Source organism: Theobroma cacao, chromosome 3 (genome assembly GCF_000208745.1).
Source record: "Theobroma cacao cultivar B97-61/B2 chromosome 3, Criollo_cocoa_genome_V2, whole genome shotgun sequence".
In the NCBI taxonomy this organism is placed as follows: domain Eukaryota; kingdom Viridiplantae; phylum Streptophyta; class Magnoliopsida; order Malvales; family Malvaceae; genus Theobroma; species Theobroma cacao.
This window is the reverse complement of record NC_030852.1, coordinates 17,636,914-17,653,759: the sequence shown is the minus strand read 5'-3', so window position 1 is coordinate 17,653,759 and position 16,846 is coordinate 17,636,914. Positions and strand designations below refer to the sequence as shown.

The following is a 16,846-nucleotide window of genomic DNA, read 5'->3' as shown; positions in this document are numbered from 1 at the left end:
ACAATAGAATTCTAATATGACCCTAATTGGGATTTGAATTGAAATTCCAGATACCAATCCACTTCTTAACTGCATTTAGTTGTGATAAACCATTAATTAATACAGTTTAAAAATTTTTGACTTGGACTCAATAAGTCAACATGCACAATTAAAGCCTTAATTCATATCCTTACAAACCAAAGCAAAGTAAAAGAATAATCTGAATCTTCATTGATAAAATTGGGCATATTATGAATCAAGTGAAGTTGCAAAAAGAAAATTCCAAAAAGAAAAGAAAAGAAAGCTTGCTCCAACTTCTACTTTGACGGACATACTATAACGGCCTAATTTGCAGTGAACCTGAAAACCATAAAGTGCTTGTAAGTTTCTCCAGGATTTACAATCTGAGAAGGAAAATTAGGGTGATTCACTGAATCAGGGAAGCCTTGAGTCTCCAAGCAAAGTCCTGCATAAGTTGAATAAACAAATCCATCTTTGCCCTTCTCACTCTTCAACATGTTACTTGTATAAACCTGCACCCCAGGCTTGTTAGTCCAGAGCTCCATTTTTCTACCGGACTTGCTTTCATGCACCACTGCCACCTTCCTCAGGTGTTGAGGACTGGATTTGTCTAGCACATAGTTTACATCGTATCCATGAGGCAACTGGTCCAACATGCTGCCAATCTCGTGGGGTTGGAGAAAATCATAGGGGGTTCCTTGAACAGGATCGATTTTGCCTGTTGGAATCAGCTCATCATCAACTGGGGTGATACTAGAGCCAAAGAGCTGGAGAGTGTGTGACAGGATGTCCCCACTGCTGTGGCCACCAAGGTTCCAATAGGTGTGTAGGGCTAAATTCACTGGGGTGGCCTTGTTCAAAGGCTTGGCCTCCATTTTCACGCCTAGCTTGTTCGTACCTATGATCATATATGTCACTGACACTTGAAGATTGCCGGGAAAGCCTGCAAAATTAAGAGAAATATTCCTAGTGTTAGCAAGAATAACTTAAATTTTCAAGTTACTATAAGATTAATTTAATTTAATTAAAAATGGTGTATGTATGCATACCTTGTTCGCCATCAAAACTATAGTAAGTAAATGTTACATGGCTATCTTGTTTGTAATTTCTTACATGCCAGATAACGTCTGCAAATCCTTTGCTGCCACCTGAGATTAAAAATGGAAAGCTTAACAAATTTATTGAAGGATTGCGAGAATTGCAACTTGATTAGCCAGATATCATAAGCCCTACCATGAAGTGTATTTTTGCCTTCATTAGCTACTAGTTTATAAGATACACCATTTATGGTAAATTCAGCCCCTTTAATTCTGTTAGCTACACGCCCGACAATGGCTCCAAAGTAAGTTGTATCATTCTGCAATAAACTCAAAATCTCATCATATATGATGACCAAAAGGGATTCAAGTATTGTTGATATTGACAAGTCCAACGAATGAAAATAAAGGCAAATACAAAACAGGAAGAAGAATGAATACTACCTTGTAATCCTCTACTGAGTCATATCCAAGAACGATATCATCCAATTTCCCTGATAAAAGAAAAAAAGAATTAATGGTTATACGTACATATGTATGTACCTCTTTCTGAAATCTTTTAAAAGGACAGAATAATGTCAGTAAAGGCACTCGGGTGGCAACATACCTGTTTTATCCGGGAGAACAAGAGAAAGCATAACAGCACCATAGTTGGTGAAGTTAGCAAAGAAATCTCCCTTCTTCAGTTCATACACACCAATTTCTTCATATTGTGCTTCACACACACACAACAAAGCAAGCACAAGAAAAGCAGGGAGGACATATATCTTGGCCATGGTTTGATCAATCAACTCAAATTAATCATCAAAGTAACATGTAACAGAGTACAGAAATAAGCAAGATAGGGGTTGGTTTAAATATTTAAAGTGGATAAACAGTAGATAAGGATAAAATAGTGCAGATAAGATAAGGAGGAGTAGAGTTTAAAAGGAAGATACTCTCTATATTTGTTTATGAAAAAGTAAACATTCAGTGGAATCTGTAGATTGTGAAGAATCATTATTCTGTTTTAACTCAATCTTTTGACGGACTCCTTGCATTGAATTCAGTCTTTATTTGAAGAAAAAAATAGATATTTGGTTACAGCGGATATCCAACTTTCTTGAACAAGGTTTCTTTAACATATATATATATATATAATTATATAGTAAAACAAATATACCCGATGCCTAGTCATCTGCCTCTCTTCTCTTACTCGTGTTGGGATTCTCTTTTTCTATTCTGTTTTTTTTTTCTAAATGCAAGTAAAATATATTTTCAACGTCAAAGAAATATGGTAAAAGGAGGTTCACAAGCTCAGATTTATGTTGCCTAACAATTTTCCTACGCTATATTGCTTTAGAAAGGATAAAATATTCAATGCAATGAAAGCATACCTGTATGCAGGGAATGGTTTATATTGGAGAGAAACCATTACACAGGGAACCACTCCAACTGAAGCCTGTGATAAAATATCGCGGTATCATTGAAAAGAGATACGGAATCACAACAAGAGGGAGTTTTCTGTTGGGAGATCATTTCATTGTTTTTATTTACTTTTTAAATGTTTAATTGAATAACAAGTTTTACATATCAATGCCTCATATTTATTGGTTTTTGGCCTCTAAAATCTCTTCCTCACAAACCTCTATACAATACTTCTATGTCTACATTACTGTAAAGTCAGTAAATTAAGACCATCAAATATTTAATAATTAATTTTAACCATTGATTTAAATTTAAACTTGACTTAACCTTACCTAAGATCGACTTTACTGTAGCCTTTGCCATGTACATAATAATTACATAATTAATATTTTTAAATTTTAAGGTTAATGTATAAGAATAAGGATAAAAATTCCTGTAATTAAAATTAACATGTTCAAAATCTTGATGTAAATATATAAGAATAAATGTAAAAAGTCATACCAAATAAACTCATATTAAAAAATAATATTTTATATTTTATAAAAAAAAATTTAAATAATTTGTATCCTCTCAAACTAGCTATGAAGAATTTTGACATAAAAAATTAAAAATGTTGATGTTAAAAAAGTTACGTATATTTTTTTTATATTACAAATAAAGAAACAACTTATCACATCATTTTAGGCTATGCAATACCTAATACATCAGCAAATAAACAAAGTAAAATCTCACTACAAGGTAACTCAAACAAATGTAATCTTAAAAGCAAGTGCTCATAATTTGTAATCATCTAATTGGTACATTGATTGACTTCATGATAAAAATGAGATAAGGAACAATCCCAACGCGTGTGCGACATCTCCTTAATACCTTTAAGCAGATGAAAATTTAGATCAATTGAAGAAATACAGCCTTGCAAATTTTGTAACACAAGCAGAGAGTCTGACTCAACTTGTATTCTTCTAAAACCCATACTCCAACATAACTTCAACCCCTGAAACAAAGCCCATATTTTTTGCTGTAAGTGAAAAAGAAATACCAATATTATGCGCAAAACCAGCTAGCCTTACTCCCATCTTCATCTCTAATAACTTTTCCAGGGGCTGTAACTCCTGGTTGGCCTTTAGCACTACCATCTACATTAAGTTTGACAAAAGAGCTCTTTGGCTTGTCCCAGCTAATCAACTTCTCATGCTTCAGACTAAAAGTATCATAAGATAGAACATCCCAAGCCTCCTTAGCCCTTGACCAAATAAAGGCTTTGGAAGGCCAAATAAAAGAATTGTCGAACAGAAGAGAATTTCGCCAATGCCAAATATACCACACAGAGTGAATGAAAATTGAGCTCTATGGTAAAAAATCAGTCCTCAAAGAACTTGACATATTTTTTAATACCCATTGCTGAATATTTAGTTCCATAAAAAAAATCATTGGACAGATCTGGATTGAACTGAAGCCACAATTCTTTGAATGTTTTACACTCTCGCAAAGCATGAATCAGAGTTTCACTAGCCAAACCACAACATAAGCAAACTGCTGATGAATGCAGCTTTCTTTCTACCAACCAAGTCAAAGTCGGTAATGAGTTATGATGAATTCTCTAAATAAAAAGTCTCACCCTGCTAGACGATTTAAGTCGCTATATCTTTTTCCAATAACGAGCATCGGGCGCAGCAGCATCAAATTGTATCTCATAAGTAGACTTGATAGAAAAATCACCATTGCTTGTAAGGGTCCAGTAAACTGAATCTTGCTCTAAACTGGAGCAATCAACCTAAACCGCAGCTACCATAAGAGCTATGTTTTGAGGCAAAACATGCATAAGTAGTTCTAAATCCCATTCTCCAACCTCATAACAAAAGCTAGCTACTGGCAACGCTGCTTCTATTTCTAAAATTTCTGAGCTTGCAAAGTTTATCAAAAGACCACACGGTAGCCACAAATCTGTCCAAAAATAAGTGGACTTTCCATTCATAATGTTTTTTCCTATCCCCTTCACTAATACAGCTCCGGCTTTCAATATCCCTCTCCAAATATGCGAATCTGAAGACTTGGCAACAGCTTTCATAAAATTGAGCTTTCTAAGATACTTCCTTTTTATAATTTAATTTCTTTTCTTCTTTCCTTCTTTCTCTTTCTTTCTTATTTTTGTCTTTCTTTTCATAAAACTACATCGTTTTGAAACTTTCTTATACTCTCAAAAATCATAACCATAAAAACCCTTTAAAATCTTCTTCTCAAAACGACGTAATTTTATGGAGAGAATGAAAAAAATTAAGAAAGAAAAAAAGTCCAAAATGACGTAAATTTATAGAAAGAATGTTATTTGTTATTGTTGTCTTAAATCTGAGTCTGGTAAGATCATTTTTTCGTACTATATCTTTCCATAATGTATTTATCTAAAATTAATTATAAACCTTGTTAAAAATTATACTCATCGACATAAATTAAATAATATATAATATTTCATAACAAGTTATTAGGTTCAGTAACAAACAATATGTCATTTTTCTATTCACTAATCAAAACTAAAAACAAAATTTAAATAATCAAATAATATATCTACAAAATAAATAAAAAATAAAGACTCATAATATATTTACACCACTCCTTCCGACGTGGTCTGCCCATGGATACAATGATGACATATTTTTTCAGTCCATTATTAACTAACAAATACAAAATATGAATGAATGTAAGAAACTGCAAGAAGAAATTGTGAGAAAGTTAGATTTGTCTACAAATCACAACATGAATACGTTTTCCTGAGCAGGTTTACGAGTCCATCCATCTTCCCGTTTTTAATTTCAAACTCCATTCGATTTATAGGTTTAACTACAAAGTAAAGTGCATCATTGAACCATTTGCTCAATTGCCTAGCAACCCAAGGGCTGAGAGGCATGGTCACCTTGACGGCCTCCTTGTATCGGTCATAGAACCAACGCTGGAACATCTTTTGATGAACTCGATCAAAATAGTGATTGGCCTTTGTCTTGCATGCTTCAAAGATGAGTTAACGCATTCCGCAATATTGGATGTCATGAGTTAGTATTACCTTGTTAGTGAACGTGCAAGTGCCCATCTCTCAGAGCCTATTCTCATAATGTTAGAATGGTCTCCCACGTGAATCTACTTGAGCTGATTCATATGCTTGTTGAAATCGAAAATCTTATAACAATATTAAGTAAGGGTGAAAATCATAGAAACGTGGTCGCACTTGAACTTATTTTTAAAGTTTTTCTTTAAGTATTAATCACATAAATCATAATGCGTTTTTGAGTATGCATTTTGGATTGCTTTTTTAATGTCGAGATGCTGATCACATAAATTATAAACAAAAAAATTTTTTGTTAACGTATCATCTCTTCAAAAAATTTTTTACAAAAAAAAAAGGAAAGAAAAAGAAAACAAAGCAGGAGTTAACGTATTTTTTTGTTACCCCTCAAATTTAAACGAGGTCGTTTAGATCTGTACTTCCCATCAATAAACAAACCTGGAGTGGCAACACGCCACCGAACAGTCTGAGAAATCAATCGTCAACGAGGGAAAGACGAAAGGGTTGTGAGGAGCCTTGTCTATCTTGATGTGCACTTCTGGGCCTCCTCCCAAGGATTCAATCGAAATCTCTCCCTGGCGATAAAAAAATTCACACCATTTCCCTTTTTCGTGTTCATGTTTTCTTGTTGGGTTACTGTTTAAAATAACTTCTTTCCTTATTAATTGTGTTTGGTAGATAGCAGTATTTGTTGAAGAAGATGGTGCTGGTCTTGGCTCTGGGGGATTTGCATATACCCCATCGGGCAGCTGATCTCCTTCCAAAGTTCAAGTCCATGCTGGTTCCTGGCAAGATCCAACACATCATTTGCACCGGCAATCTTTGCATAAAAGTATCCCTCTTACTCTATCTGATTTACTTTTTTATTTTCTTTGTGGGTTATTTTGTTACTGAAATCTAGTAAAATTTGGGTCTACTTGTTTGGCATATTTGTTTTATGCTTCTCTGCTGAGTCTTAATTGAAGAGATTGACCAATGTTAAATTTCTCAATTTTTGTTGCAAATTGAATCATTACCAATGATCAAATTTAGGGCGTTATAGTTTTATTCTCATAAACCCAATAGAGGGATCCTCTTCTTTGTGATAGTTGTGGATTTTTTTCACTCCTTGTGTACCAATGCTAAATGTAAGTCTAACTTGATCTGGATTCCAATGTGTTTGCCATACATTTGTTGATGTTGAATTTATTCTTTTTTCCATAAGCTGCAAATATAGGAGGGTTCATTATTTGTTACCTTATGCATTGCAACTGAGTATCCAAGTATACATAAGATTCTCCTTGTTTTTTCATGTTTCTAAATTGAATTTCAAAGAAGCAACAGAAGGTACCATACCATAATCACAGAGTTACTATTCTAAATTCTTGTCACATCTGTTTCCTTGATCAGTTGTAATTTTTACTCCCTTCTAGCCGAATATCCTGTACTGCCTTGCCTGCCATATGTAGTTTTTAGCATTTCTTACCTACCTCTTTTTTCACTGCTAACAATAATACTCTCTTCTCCTTTCATCTTTGGTGTCAAATGCATATAAGTAGTCATTAACTTTCCTGTGGCCTTTTCTCAACTATTTAAAGGTTAAAGTAGGATTGAATTTGATATACGGTTTAAACTTAGAAATTAATAAAAAGTTAATAACTTATTTGAATAGTCTGTGAAGAATTTGAATCAGTTGAATTCTTAGCTTTATAAGCCAAATTGGAAATTATAGAGAAAGAAAAAGAAGGATGTAATGTGACTTCTGTTTGTCATTTTTCTTGCTTTGGGAACCACCCCATAGAAATTGTAAATTTCTAACATTTCACTTTTGTATCTTTTCCATTTTTCTTGTTAAATTTCCACTGGCTCAGCAAATTCGGACTATTATTTCAGGAAGTTCAAGATTACCTGAAGTCTCTTTGTCCTGACTTGCATATTACAAGAGGTGAATATGATGAAGAAACAAGATGTCCCGAGACCAAAACACTAACTATTGGGCAATTCAAGTTGGGATTATGCCATGGTCATCAGGTATGATACTTCTGTCACTTTGAACAGAAAAGAATCTCTTGGTATCAGACAATATCTCGAAGGGCTTTTAAATGTTTTTATGCATTTTAAATCAGTAATTAGTTTGCTAGAGATGTGGATTATAATGAACCATGCATCTCCAGCTGCTGTGAAATATATCTGAATTTATTACTTCATCTGTGTGTTTCAGCCAACACTAATCAGTCTTATTGTGACTTGATGCTTTAAGGTTATTCCATGGGGTGACCTAGACTCACTAGCCATGCTACAGAGGCAGCTGGATGTCGACATACTTGTGACAGGGCACACCCACCAGTTCACTGCTTACAAACATGAAGGAGGAGTTGTTATAAACCCAGGGTCTGCTACAGGTGCATACAGCAGCATCACTTATGATGTGAACCCTAGCTTTGTCCTCATGGATATTGATGGGCTACGTGTCGTGGTCTATGTCTATGAACTCATAGACGGAGAGGTTAAAGTTGACAAAATTGATTTCAAGAAGACAACTGCCACAACTCACTCTGCTCATTGAACTTATGGGTTTACAATGTGCTATTGTTAACATTTTCCATGGATTCATCAAAATGCAACCGGTTTGTAGTACACGTGATCCAATCATTTGTGTACGTGTTAATGATAGAAATTTTGGCATGAGGGATGGTTTCTTGTCTTGCTGTCTACGGTGAGTTATGTCCTGTTTTGAGAACCATTGTTTTGGACAGGCAATCTCTGTATCTTCTTCTCCTGATTACATTTTCAAAATGACAGTACTGCATGCGAACTGCAACATTATATATGGGAATCAGTGCAAACAAAAATCACGATAAACCGATGCCTAAAGCCAAAAGTGAGGTAAGCTTCGGGCAGCAAAGTAGTCGACCCTGAAATCTGGATGGATTCTTTTTCTGAAATGATGTGTGCCTATCACAATCTACTTTACAAAGACTTAAATATTAAAAAAAACCTTATATTATTTTATTTATGTAAATTTTTTTATGTTTTTATTTTATTTAAAAAGACCTTATTTTTGTATTTATATCCACACATAAGTTCTTAACTTTAGAGAAAAATTAATAACGGTCAGTTTTAACGTTAATTAGTATTTTTTTATCTATATGTTATATGACATGATGTGATAACATGATTATGTGATAAATCAAATTAAATCAAAAGTTATGACTTGATAACATGATCTTGTAATAAATCAAATCAAAAGTTTTAAATTTTCTATTATAATTAAAGATTTGTATGGATACAAGTCAAAAGATAAAAGAGTATTTAATACAATAAAAAAATAGAAATATTTTCATATAAAAAGAAATAATTTGTGAGTACAAGTAAAAATTATCTTGAAATCTCTTGAAGTTGGATAATTTTGTCAAACTTAACTTTAATGGAAGAAGAAGAAGAAGAAGAAGCGAAAAAGAAGATAATGGAGTTAGAGTAGGATAAAAAAGAATAGACTTTTAGAGAGAAAAAAATAATTTTTTTTACTTAACTAATTATTAAAAAATTTTTAGTATTTAAGTTTAAGTTCTTAAAATTTTTAGTTTTACCTCATTAATTAGATGACAGCAGTTGATGAGTTGATAGTGTATAAGAACTATATATTGTCAATGCATCAAATATTACGTTTTTCTTAATATTTAAACTCATTTGACAAATGAAAGAAATTAATATATATGAATTTTAGCTTTGCATTTATTGGTGGTTAGAAGAAAAATTGTTTTATGTGTACGTTAGTATGTGTAGTATTTTATTTTTGAAAATAATATGATCAAATTGAAATAATAATGCTCTTTTTTATTATTTTTATTGTATTTGGCTCTTGGATAAATTTTGCTTTTTTTTTGTTTTTATTAGAAAAGAAAATTCAAATTTAACTCAAATAAAGAAATATATGTATATAGTTAAAATTGGGTCAAGGTAATTTGGTTTAGTTTAGTTTAGTTTAATTTGGCCGTTAAGAAAATTCTAACTTGTTCAAAAACATAGAAAAATGGCAAATCAAATGAAAAAAATTAATAATAAGGATAATGAGGTGACAATAATATAATGTTAAAGAAAATAGAAAATGTTGGTGTTGGGTCAAGGCGTGTTTAAAACAATTTGTTTGTATTCCAACTAATAATATTAGGAATGTTGTCCTCTTCTTCAATCCTTAACGCAAGAAAATAAGTTACAATTAGAAAGCTCAACTGTCCTAACGAAGTATTTTTTAGCTTCCAAGTCACTTCTTTCCTAATGTTTGTTGTGGAATATCTACTTTGCTGAACACACATAAATAATCAGCACCCACCCAGCATTCAATCAAGACCAAAATCATTAAAGCCTCGCTCTTTCCCTACGATGTTGGTTGAATTGCAAATCTTACGCATTAAGTTCCATTAAGGAAACATACACCGACTCTTCATAGCTTTAGGTAAGTAAGCATCAAGTCACCCACCCAACATATATATATATATATATTTATCTGGGCTTTCTTTGGTCAAGTCTCCTCTATTTCATAAGCTTTTTTATTTTTCTACAAAAGACAATGTCTTACTATCAATGTGTGGCATGGCAGATTGAGGCCGAAGATGGTGAACATGATCATCTGATGCAACTGGAAGATTCCTCACCCTTCCCTGTGTTTTCTATTGAAATCTTTGCTAACATTGTTTCTCATGAACCAACCATTATGCAACAGCTTTTGGTGCCACAGGGCCAGTTGATGCAGTCCAGAACTTCCTGGTCAGCTATATCTAGCAAGCTTTCGCAGATGCATGTACCCTTTAGCCTTCATGCAACGGTGACGCAAAAGATCATAGAATGTGCACGGTCGGCAGCGAACGAGGTACATAACAAGAACCGCAAGAACATACCTATTGTTGTGACTCTTTGTCCTGTAAGACTAATGGAAGAGGAAGCACTACTTTCTGAGCACGAGGCTTCTGCAGAATCCTTCGATGTGCAAGTTTTCAGGCTGAGGGGTGCAAGCAAGGGAGCTATTGAGGCATTGGAGAAGGTTAAAGTTGAAGGATTTACAGGACAGTGTGTTATTTGTTTGGAAGAGATTTTGGATGGGATGAAAGCTTGTGGAATGCCTTGCTCCCATGTGTATCATCACGATTGCATCGTCAGCTGGTTGGAGAAGAGCAACGTTTGTCCACTTTGTCGTTTCAGATGCCTACTTGATCTGTGATGTACTCAAGTTGGATCTTTGGTATTAATTGGAGATGGTTCCATTCATACAATTTTAATTTTGTCTTTAACAAAGTGATGTAGGATGTGTAACTTGGCAATGTTAACAGGATTTCAGCTTACTTATGTTTAACTAATTTGGTTTGCTTCTCTTATATCTCTTTTCTTTTATAGAGATTTGAAAGGATATATATGAATCATATTTAATTTCTCAGATAATTGGATAAAGATTAAATTAGATTCTAATTAATTCGACTTGCCAACTTGAGCATTCTTACGTTATGGAGTTAGGAAAGTAATCATAAATCACACTCGTCAAGTAAAAGCACATTTAGATACATAGTGAAATTAGTAGAGAAAAATAAATCAAACATATATTCATAAGAGATAACTATTTAAAGTTGTTCAATGCTCTTTAATTTGCTTATATTCGTTGGGATGATGGAAAAAAAATTATTTATGATTGTAAAAAATTAAAAAAAAAATTACACCACATATACAAACACCAAACTCAAACCCAAAATCTAGTACTTACCAAATTCGTATCATTAGATGTCTTTTTCTTACTAATCCTTGCAATTCTCTTGTATTGTCCACCAATTGGAATCCTTTGTGAAGTCATTTTTAAGAATCTCTTTACCAGTAATTGGAGTTGAAAGGAAAAAGCTTATGGCAAGTTTCTCCTTATAATAGCAGTAGCTGGCTTGCCCTTCCTTTGTTAAGGAGCAGAACAGAGAATCATGTGGTTGAATTCTGCTACTAGATAGTGCACAACAAGCACTTGGTAGCCATAAGACACGAGCTAGAGAAGCTGGACTGACACAGATTGATTAGGTTTCAACAACACACACATACATAAAATAGCATGAATGGCAATCCTGGAAGGGTACCTACAAAATAGAGAACTAGTTTCGGAGATCTTCCTTCTTTTCACTTGAGCACCAAATTGTTTTTAATAATAAATTTATTACGATTTCTTTAATTGATACTTTTCTAATTTTTTTGTTACATTATGTAGCTAGTTTTTCTACTTTATTAAAAATGTAGATCTAGTCTCTATATGAAAAAAAAAAACACGAGATGAGAAAGAAAGAGAGAGAAATAGGAAGAGAGAGACAGAGAGTGTCTGACAGAGCTTGTTTGAAATTCGAAGATCGACGGAACCTGAAACCTTACGGTCTACAAGCCACAAGAGGAGGGCAAAATGAAAGGGTCCTTTGCAAACTTGATCGCTGGAGAGAAAACCTGAGCCTCAAAACGACTTTGGATGGATGTTAAAAATTGGTTCTCCCCATTCGAGAAAGTGATGGATGTTTTCATCCGACAAGGTAACAATGAAAACAAAGGTTCATATGTCTTTGTCAGATTTAAAGGCAAGGAAGAGAAGAACAGAGCAATTCAATGTGGGGACCGATGAGTGATGTATGGAAGATATCTTGTTGTGAAAGATGCTACTCCAAGAAACTCCTATCAAGTCAGTTAAAAGAAAGGTGAATCCCAGTTAATTAGGACAATATCCTCTGATGCTAGAACTAATGGTCGGGCTTTCAAGGAAGTTGTTAACGGAATCAAGTTCCCTCCTCTAAGTGCGTATATAAGAGGCCAACCTAAACGACACCCAAGAAACCATTCACAAGGTAGACTGATTAAGAAGATTTCTTTTCCTGAAGTTTGGTGTGACCTCTCTGCTAGAGGGAAGAATATGGAATGGGTGTTCAATAGTGTTGTAGGAATTTTAACATAGGCAGTCAAACTTTAGGAAATTCATGATGCACTGAAAAAGGAGGAGATTGATGTTGAAATTAGATTGATTGAGAAACGTCAAGTTGTGGTTATCTTTGAAAACAAGGACATCATGGAGTCTCTCACTGAGTTGTATTGGGACTCATTTAGGCCTTGGTTCAAGTCTTTAAAGCTATTTAAGGAGGAGAGAACAAGCATTAATACTGCAACTTGGGTGGTGGTTAAAAATATCCCTTGGTATTTATGGCATGAGGATTTTTTTAGAATGCTTGGAAATAAATGGGGTAACTTCATTAAGGTTGACGGATCCACTTCCTCCAAAAAGAGATTTGACCGTGCTTTGTTATTGGTGGAGGTGCGTGACAGATCCATCTTTCCCTTGACTACTCGATTGCATGTTGACAAATCCTAGTTCTTGATTCAGGCTATGGTGGATACTAATTTTAATGAAAGATTACCATGTTCGGGGAATTAATCAGTGGATGGAAAACTCTTATCTAAATCTTAGGAGATGATGGAACTCAAAGGGCAATTGACGATCCCCGTCATCGACGAACCTTCAGTTGATCCAAGCAGTGAAGAGAAAAACTCCTCGATTCTTGTGCAACCTCTAAGTCGGTTTGGTAGTTTTCAAATTAAAGTTGCACAAGGTCAAACCCATGGGTCAGTGCAATTTCTTCACCAATGCAATGATTCTGGATTAAAAAAGTATGGGCCAGAGGTGGGCCATATGGGCCCAAATCCCACCAAAACCCTTAAGACCTTTCTCCATGATGACCCAGTTGACTCCATGGATAACCCAAAGGAATTTGAACAAGAAGTGAGACATGTCACTCATCATGCTAAAGAATTTATGAATGGGATTAAAGTCCACACATGGCATATGAGCTCTCTAAAAAGATGTTGGAATTTTGGGGGGATTAGTAAGACTCGACCTAGTCCTAAAAGATCCCTTTCTCCTATTGGAGTCATTACCAAATGGGGCGAGCCTTGTTTAGAGGATACTAAATCAGCTGTTGGTAATCTAGCCCATGAAGTCCTTCAAATCCTCAAGACTGTTGAGGGCATATTGGGAGCTCCTGGAAATTGGGGAATGTCAATTATAAAGAATGGTGAAGCTGAGATTTTGATAGAAGTTTTTGTATAGGAAGAAGAGGAACTAACGGGTGACTCTAGAGATTCAGTTAGAGATCTCCCGCTTGCCAAGTGGATCAGCAAAGGTGGCCAGGGAAGGAAATCAAGCAAAGTAAAGGTAGGTCGTGCTTGCAATGACCGAATCAAGAAAAGACGATTCATTGGCAGATCGTTGGAGAGGTGGAAGTTTAACAACAAAGGTAAGAAATCACATTGTAAATAAACGAAATTCGCCACTTTGGAGGAAGGTTCAGTAAACACCTTTGAATCTGAGGTCAAGAATTGTGGTGAGCAATTTGGTCCTCTAGAAACATGATGTTATGAGGGAGACCACACTGAGAGAAACTCAATTGGTTCTAGAGCACAGAGGCAGCTGGTTAACGCCCCTATTAAATCTTTTTGAACTTTGAGGCAACAAATCTCAAACCGGTGGTCTCAAAAACCAAAGTAGAGGCAGTTAAAGTTGTGTCAAGAAAGTCCAAACAAAGGAATTCAACTCGGGTACGAAATGAGACAAAATGCAAAGATGTCCAAGACGCTTCAGTTAGTGACGACATTACTGATAGGAATCAAGTAATTAAGGAAGAGGCAGAGATCACACATGCGATAGCAGAAATATTGGGTTTGATGTTTGTTGACAGTAGAGAAACAATGGTGGCGGAATTTACAAGATTAGAAAGGGAGATGTAGGAGGAAGGCACGACTTAAAGCATGATGCCCGATAAGGTCTTGGAGTTCTTATAATCTATTTATGAAATTATTTACATGGAATGTTAAAGGTATTGGCAGGAATGAGAAATGCAGAGCTATTAAAAAATTGGTGGATTATGAGAAACCAAATGTGGTAATGCTTCAAGAGACGAAACTAAAAAAAGTTAATAAAAAAACCTTTAATACGCTAGGTGGAAGGGTCTGACAGTGGAGTCGGATGGTGTATTAGGGGGGATTATCACTTTATGGCAAGAAGACTTTTTCTCTTTCGATAACAGTTACGTGGGCAGGAACTATATTCTCATGACAAGTAAAATCAACGATAAGGATTGGGCATGCGGGTCTGGTAATATTTACGCACCAAATAATGACAAGTTAAAGGAGGATGTTTGGATTGAACTATTGGGAATCATGCGAGAGATAGCATTGCCTTGGTGTTTGGGAGGCGACTTCAATGCAGTCTTATGGGACCACGAAAGAGTAAGGGGCGTGTCGAATAAAAGGGAAATGGTACGTTTCAAGCAGTTTGTGGATGTTGGTCTTTTAGATCTTCCTTTGAGTGGTAGCAAATTCGATTAGTGTAATAATAGGGAGGAAGTCACCTTTAGTAGGTTGGACAGATTTCTTATGGCTGCTGATATGCTAGAGAGATTCCTAACCTTAAGGCAGGTATGTTCCCCACTCTCTCTTCTGATCATAATCCGATTATACTTCATGAGGATGATGTTGATTAAGGACCAAAACCCTTCAGATTCTATAACCACTGGCTTAATAAGGAAAGTTGTAAGGAGGTTTTTGTTGCGGCATGGGAGGAGAGTGGCAAGAAACATGGAAAGGGTGGAGAGCTTTGGCAAAGACTCCGAGCTACCAAACCAGCCATTAAAAGATGGCAGACATCACTAGGTGGCAACTTCCAACATAAAATTAAAGTCTTGGAGGCTGAGATTTAGAGGAAACTTCAAAAGTGGCAGGCTAGCAGTGTAAAAGGGTCACATAGGGTAGAAATTGCTAAGTTGAAGGCTGATCTTTGGTCACTTTATCAAGTGGAAAAAAGATCTTAACATTAAAAATCAAGAGTTAAATGGTTTTTAGAGGGGGATAGAAACACCAAATACTTTCACGCTGTTGCTTCCTCTAGGAAAATAAGGAATCAGATTGATAAACTAAAGGTTAACAGTATTGAGATCACTGATCCGTCTGGTATTAAAGAGGAGGTGGCACAGCACTTTGAGAAGCTATACGGGCACAAACCAATAACTAAACTTACTGATTGAGACGTGGAGCTTATAATGTTACCTGAACAGATATCTCATGATCTTGAATGTCGATTCTCTAAAGAGGAAGTGAAATAGGCAATTTTTAGCTGTGATGGAAACAAAGCTCTTAGGCCGGATGGCTTCAATTTCAATTTTTTGAAAGCTCAATGGTCAAAAATTAAAGGGGAAGTTATGTCATTCATGACCAACTTTTATGATACTGGTAACTTTGATGAAAGAATGAACACTTCCTTTATTACACTTATTCCTAAATGTAATAACCCCACAGATCTTACAGAATACAGACCAATCAGCTTGGTAGGGAGCATGTATAAGGTTGTGGCGAAGGTTTTAGCCAATAGACTCAGAGTGGTTATTGAGAATGTTATTAGCCCAAACCAATTTGCTTTTAATAAAGGAAGAAAAATTACGGACTATGTGTTAATTGCTAATGAACTCGTTGACTATCTTCAAAAAAATAGAGAAGGTAGGGTCTTTTATAAGGTGGACTTTGAGAAGGCTTTTAACAGTGTGGACTGGTTCTTCCTTGAATTCGTCATGGGTAAGATGGGATTTGGTGAACGGTGGAGAAAATGGATCATGTCACGTATTACTACCGTTGCTATTTCGGTCTTGGTCAATGGGTCCCCTTCTCAAAAAATCAAACTAAGGTGAAGGTTACACTAAGGATGCCTTTTTCCTCCGTTTCTCTTCAATCTTGTAGCCAAGGTGCTTAGTGCTCTCATGTACAAGGCTACTGCTACAAGGCTATGTAAAGGAGTGGAAATTGACAATAGTGGTCTTATCATCTCTTATTTGCAATATGCGGATGACACCATGATTTTCAGTAAATCGGATCTCGAGAGTGTTTTGAAAGTCAAGAGAGTTCTAAGGTGCTTTCAGGTTATTTATGGACTCAAGATCAACTTTTGAAAAAGTAGTTTATACAGCATTAAGGTGGGGGGATGTTGTTCAAGCTTGGGTAGATAAAATTCCATGTTCGGTTGGATCCATTCCTACTACTTACTTGGGTCTTCCATTAAGGGTGAGATATCACTCTATTAGTATCTGACACCTCGATAATTGATAAATTTGTTATGAGACTCACAGGATGAAAATCCAAAATGTTTTTTATTGGAGGGAGGGTTACATTGATTCATTCGGTCCTTGCAGGTCTTTCGATTTATTTTATGTCTTTATTTGAAATACCATATGGGGTGAAAGAGGAACTTGATTGGATTCAGAAACGTTTCCTGTGGGGTGGCTCAGATGAAAAGAGGTGCATACACTGGGTGAATTGGGAGTCA

At 35.3% G+C, this 16,846-nt stretch overlaps 3 protein-coding genes across 4 annotated transcripts; 2 read left to right on the top strand and 1 right to left on the bottom strand.

The window, feature by feature from the left end:
* LOC18604634 (aldose 1-epimerase) lies at positions 188-1,882 on the bottom strand. The gene is made up of 5 exons (XM_018117362.1): positions 1,645-1,882; positions 1,482-1,531; positions 1,234-1,357; positions 1,050-1,148; positions 188-943 (listed from the first exon to the last, which is right to left on the bottom strand). Exons 1-5 carry the CDS (start codon positions 1,811-1,813, stop codon positions 324-326), a joined length of 1,062 nt encoding a protein of 353 aa, XP_017972851.1. The 5' UTR covers positions 1,814-1,882; the 3' UTR covers positions 188-323.
* On the top strand, positions 5,937-8,190 carry LOC18604633 (vacuolar protein sorting-associated protein 29). The gene is made up of 3 exons (XM_018117365.1): positions 5,937-6,331; positions 7,372-7,509; positions 7,739-8,190. Exons 1-3 carry the CDS (start codon positions 6,200-6,202, stop codon positions 8,042-8,044), a joined length of 576 nt encoding a protein of 191 aa, XP_017972854.1. The 5' UTR covers positions 5,937-6,199; the 3' UTR covers positions 8,045-8,190.
* On the top strand, positions 8,266-10,850 carry LOC18604632 (NEP1-interacting protein 1). Of its 2 annotated transcripts, none has more exons than XM_018117363.1 (2): positions 8,266-8,364; positions 10,079-10,850. In XM_018117363.1, the coding sequence occupies exons 1-2, from the start codon at positions 8,287-8,289 to the stop codon at positions 10,694-10,696; spliced, it is 696 nt and encodes a 231-aa protein (XP_017972852.1). In that variant the 5' UTR covers positions 8,266-8,286; the 3' UTR covers positions 10,697-10,850. The 2 variants fall into 2 exon arrangements, with proteins under 2 accessions (XP_017972852.1, XP_017972853.1); XM_018117364.1 differs by lacking the exon at positions 8,266-8,364 and adding an exon at positions 9,640-9,934.

What these genes read in the sequence shown, in the direction of transcription:
- LOC18604634 (XM_018117362.1), bottom strand. Translation starts at nt 1,813, where the DNA reads ATGGCCAAGATATATGTCCTCCCTGCTTTTCTTGTGCTTGCTTTGTTG. An exon ending in ACTCAGTAGAGGATTACAAG is followed by an intron (nt 1,358 to 1,481) that starts GTAGTATTCATT and finishes AGTTTATTGCAG; the next exon opens with AATGATACAACTTACTTTGG. An exon ending in AGGCAAAAATACACTTCATG is followed by an intron (nt 1,149 to 1,233) that starts GTAGGGCTTATG and finishes TTTTAATCTCAG; the next exon opens with GTGGCAGCAAAGGATTTGCA.
- LOC18604633 (XM_018117365.1), top strand. Translation starts at nt 6,200, where the DNA reads ATGGTGCTGGTCTTGGCTCTGGGGGATTTGCATATACCCCATCGGGCA. An exon ending in CCGGCAATCTTTGCATAAAA is followed by an intron (nt 6,332 to 7,371) that starts GTATCCCTCTTA and finishes CTATTATTTCAG; the next exon opens with GAAGTTCAAGATTACCTGAA. An exon ending in GATTATGCCATGGTCATCAG is followed by an intron (nt 7,510 to 7,738) that starts GTATGATACTTC and finishes TGATGCTTTAAG; the next exon opens with GTTATTCCATGGGGTGACCT.
- LOC18604632 (XM_018117363.1), top strand. Translation starts at nt 8,287, where the DNA reads ATGCGAACTGCAACATTATATATGGGAATCAGTGCAAACAAAAATCAC. An exon ending in TGCCTAAAGCCAAAAGTGAG is followed by an intron (nt 8,365 to 10,078) that starts GTAAGCTTCGGG and finishes GTGGCATGGCAG; the next exon opens with ATTGAGGCCGAAGATGGTGA.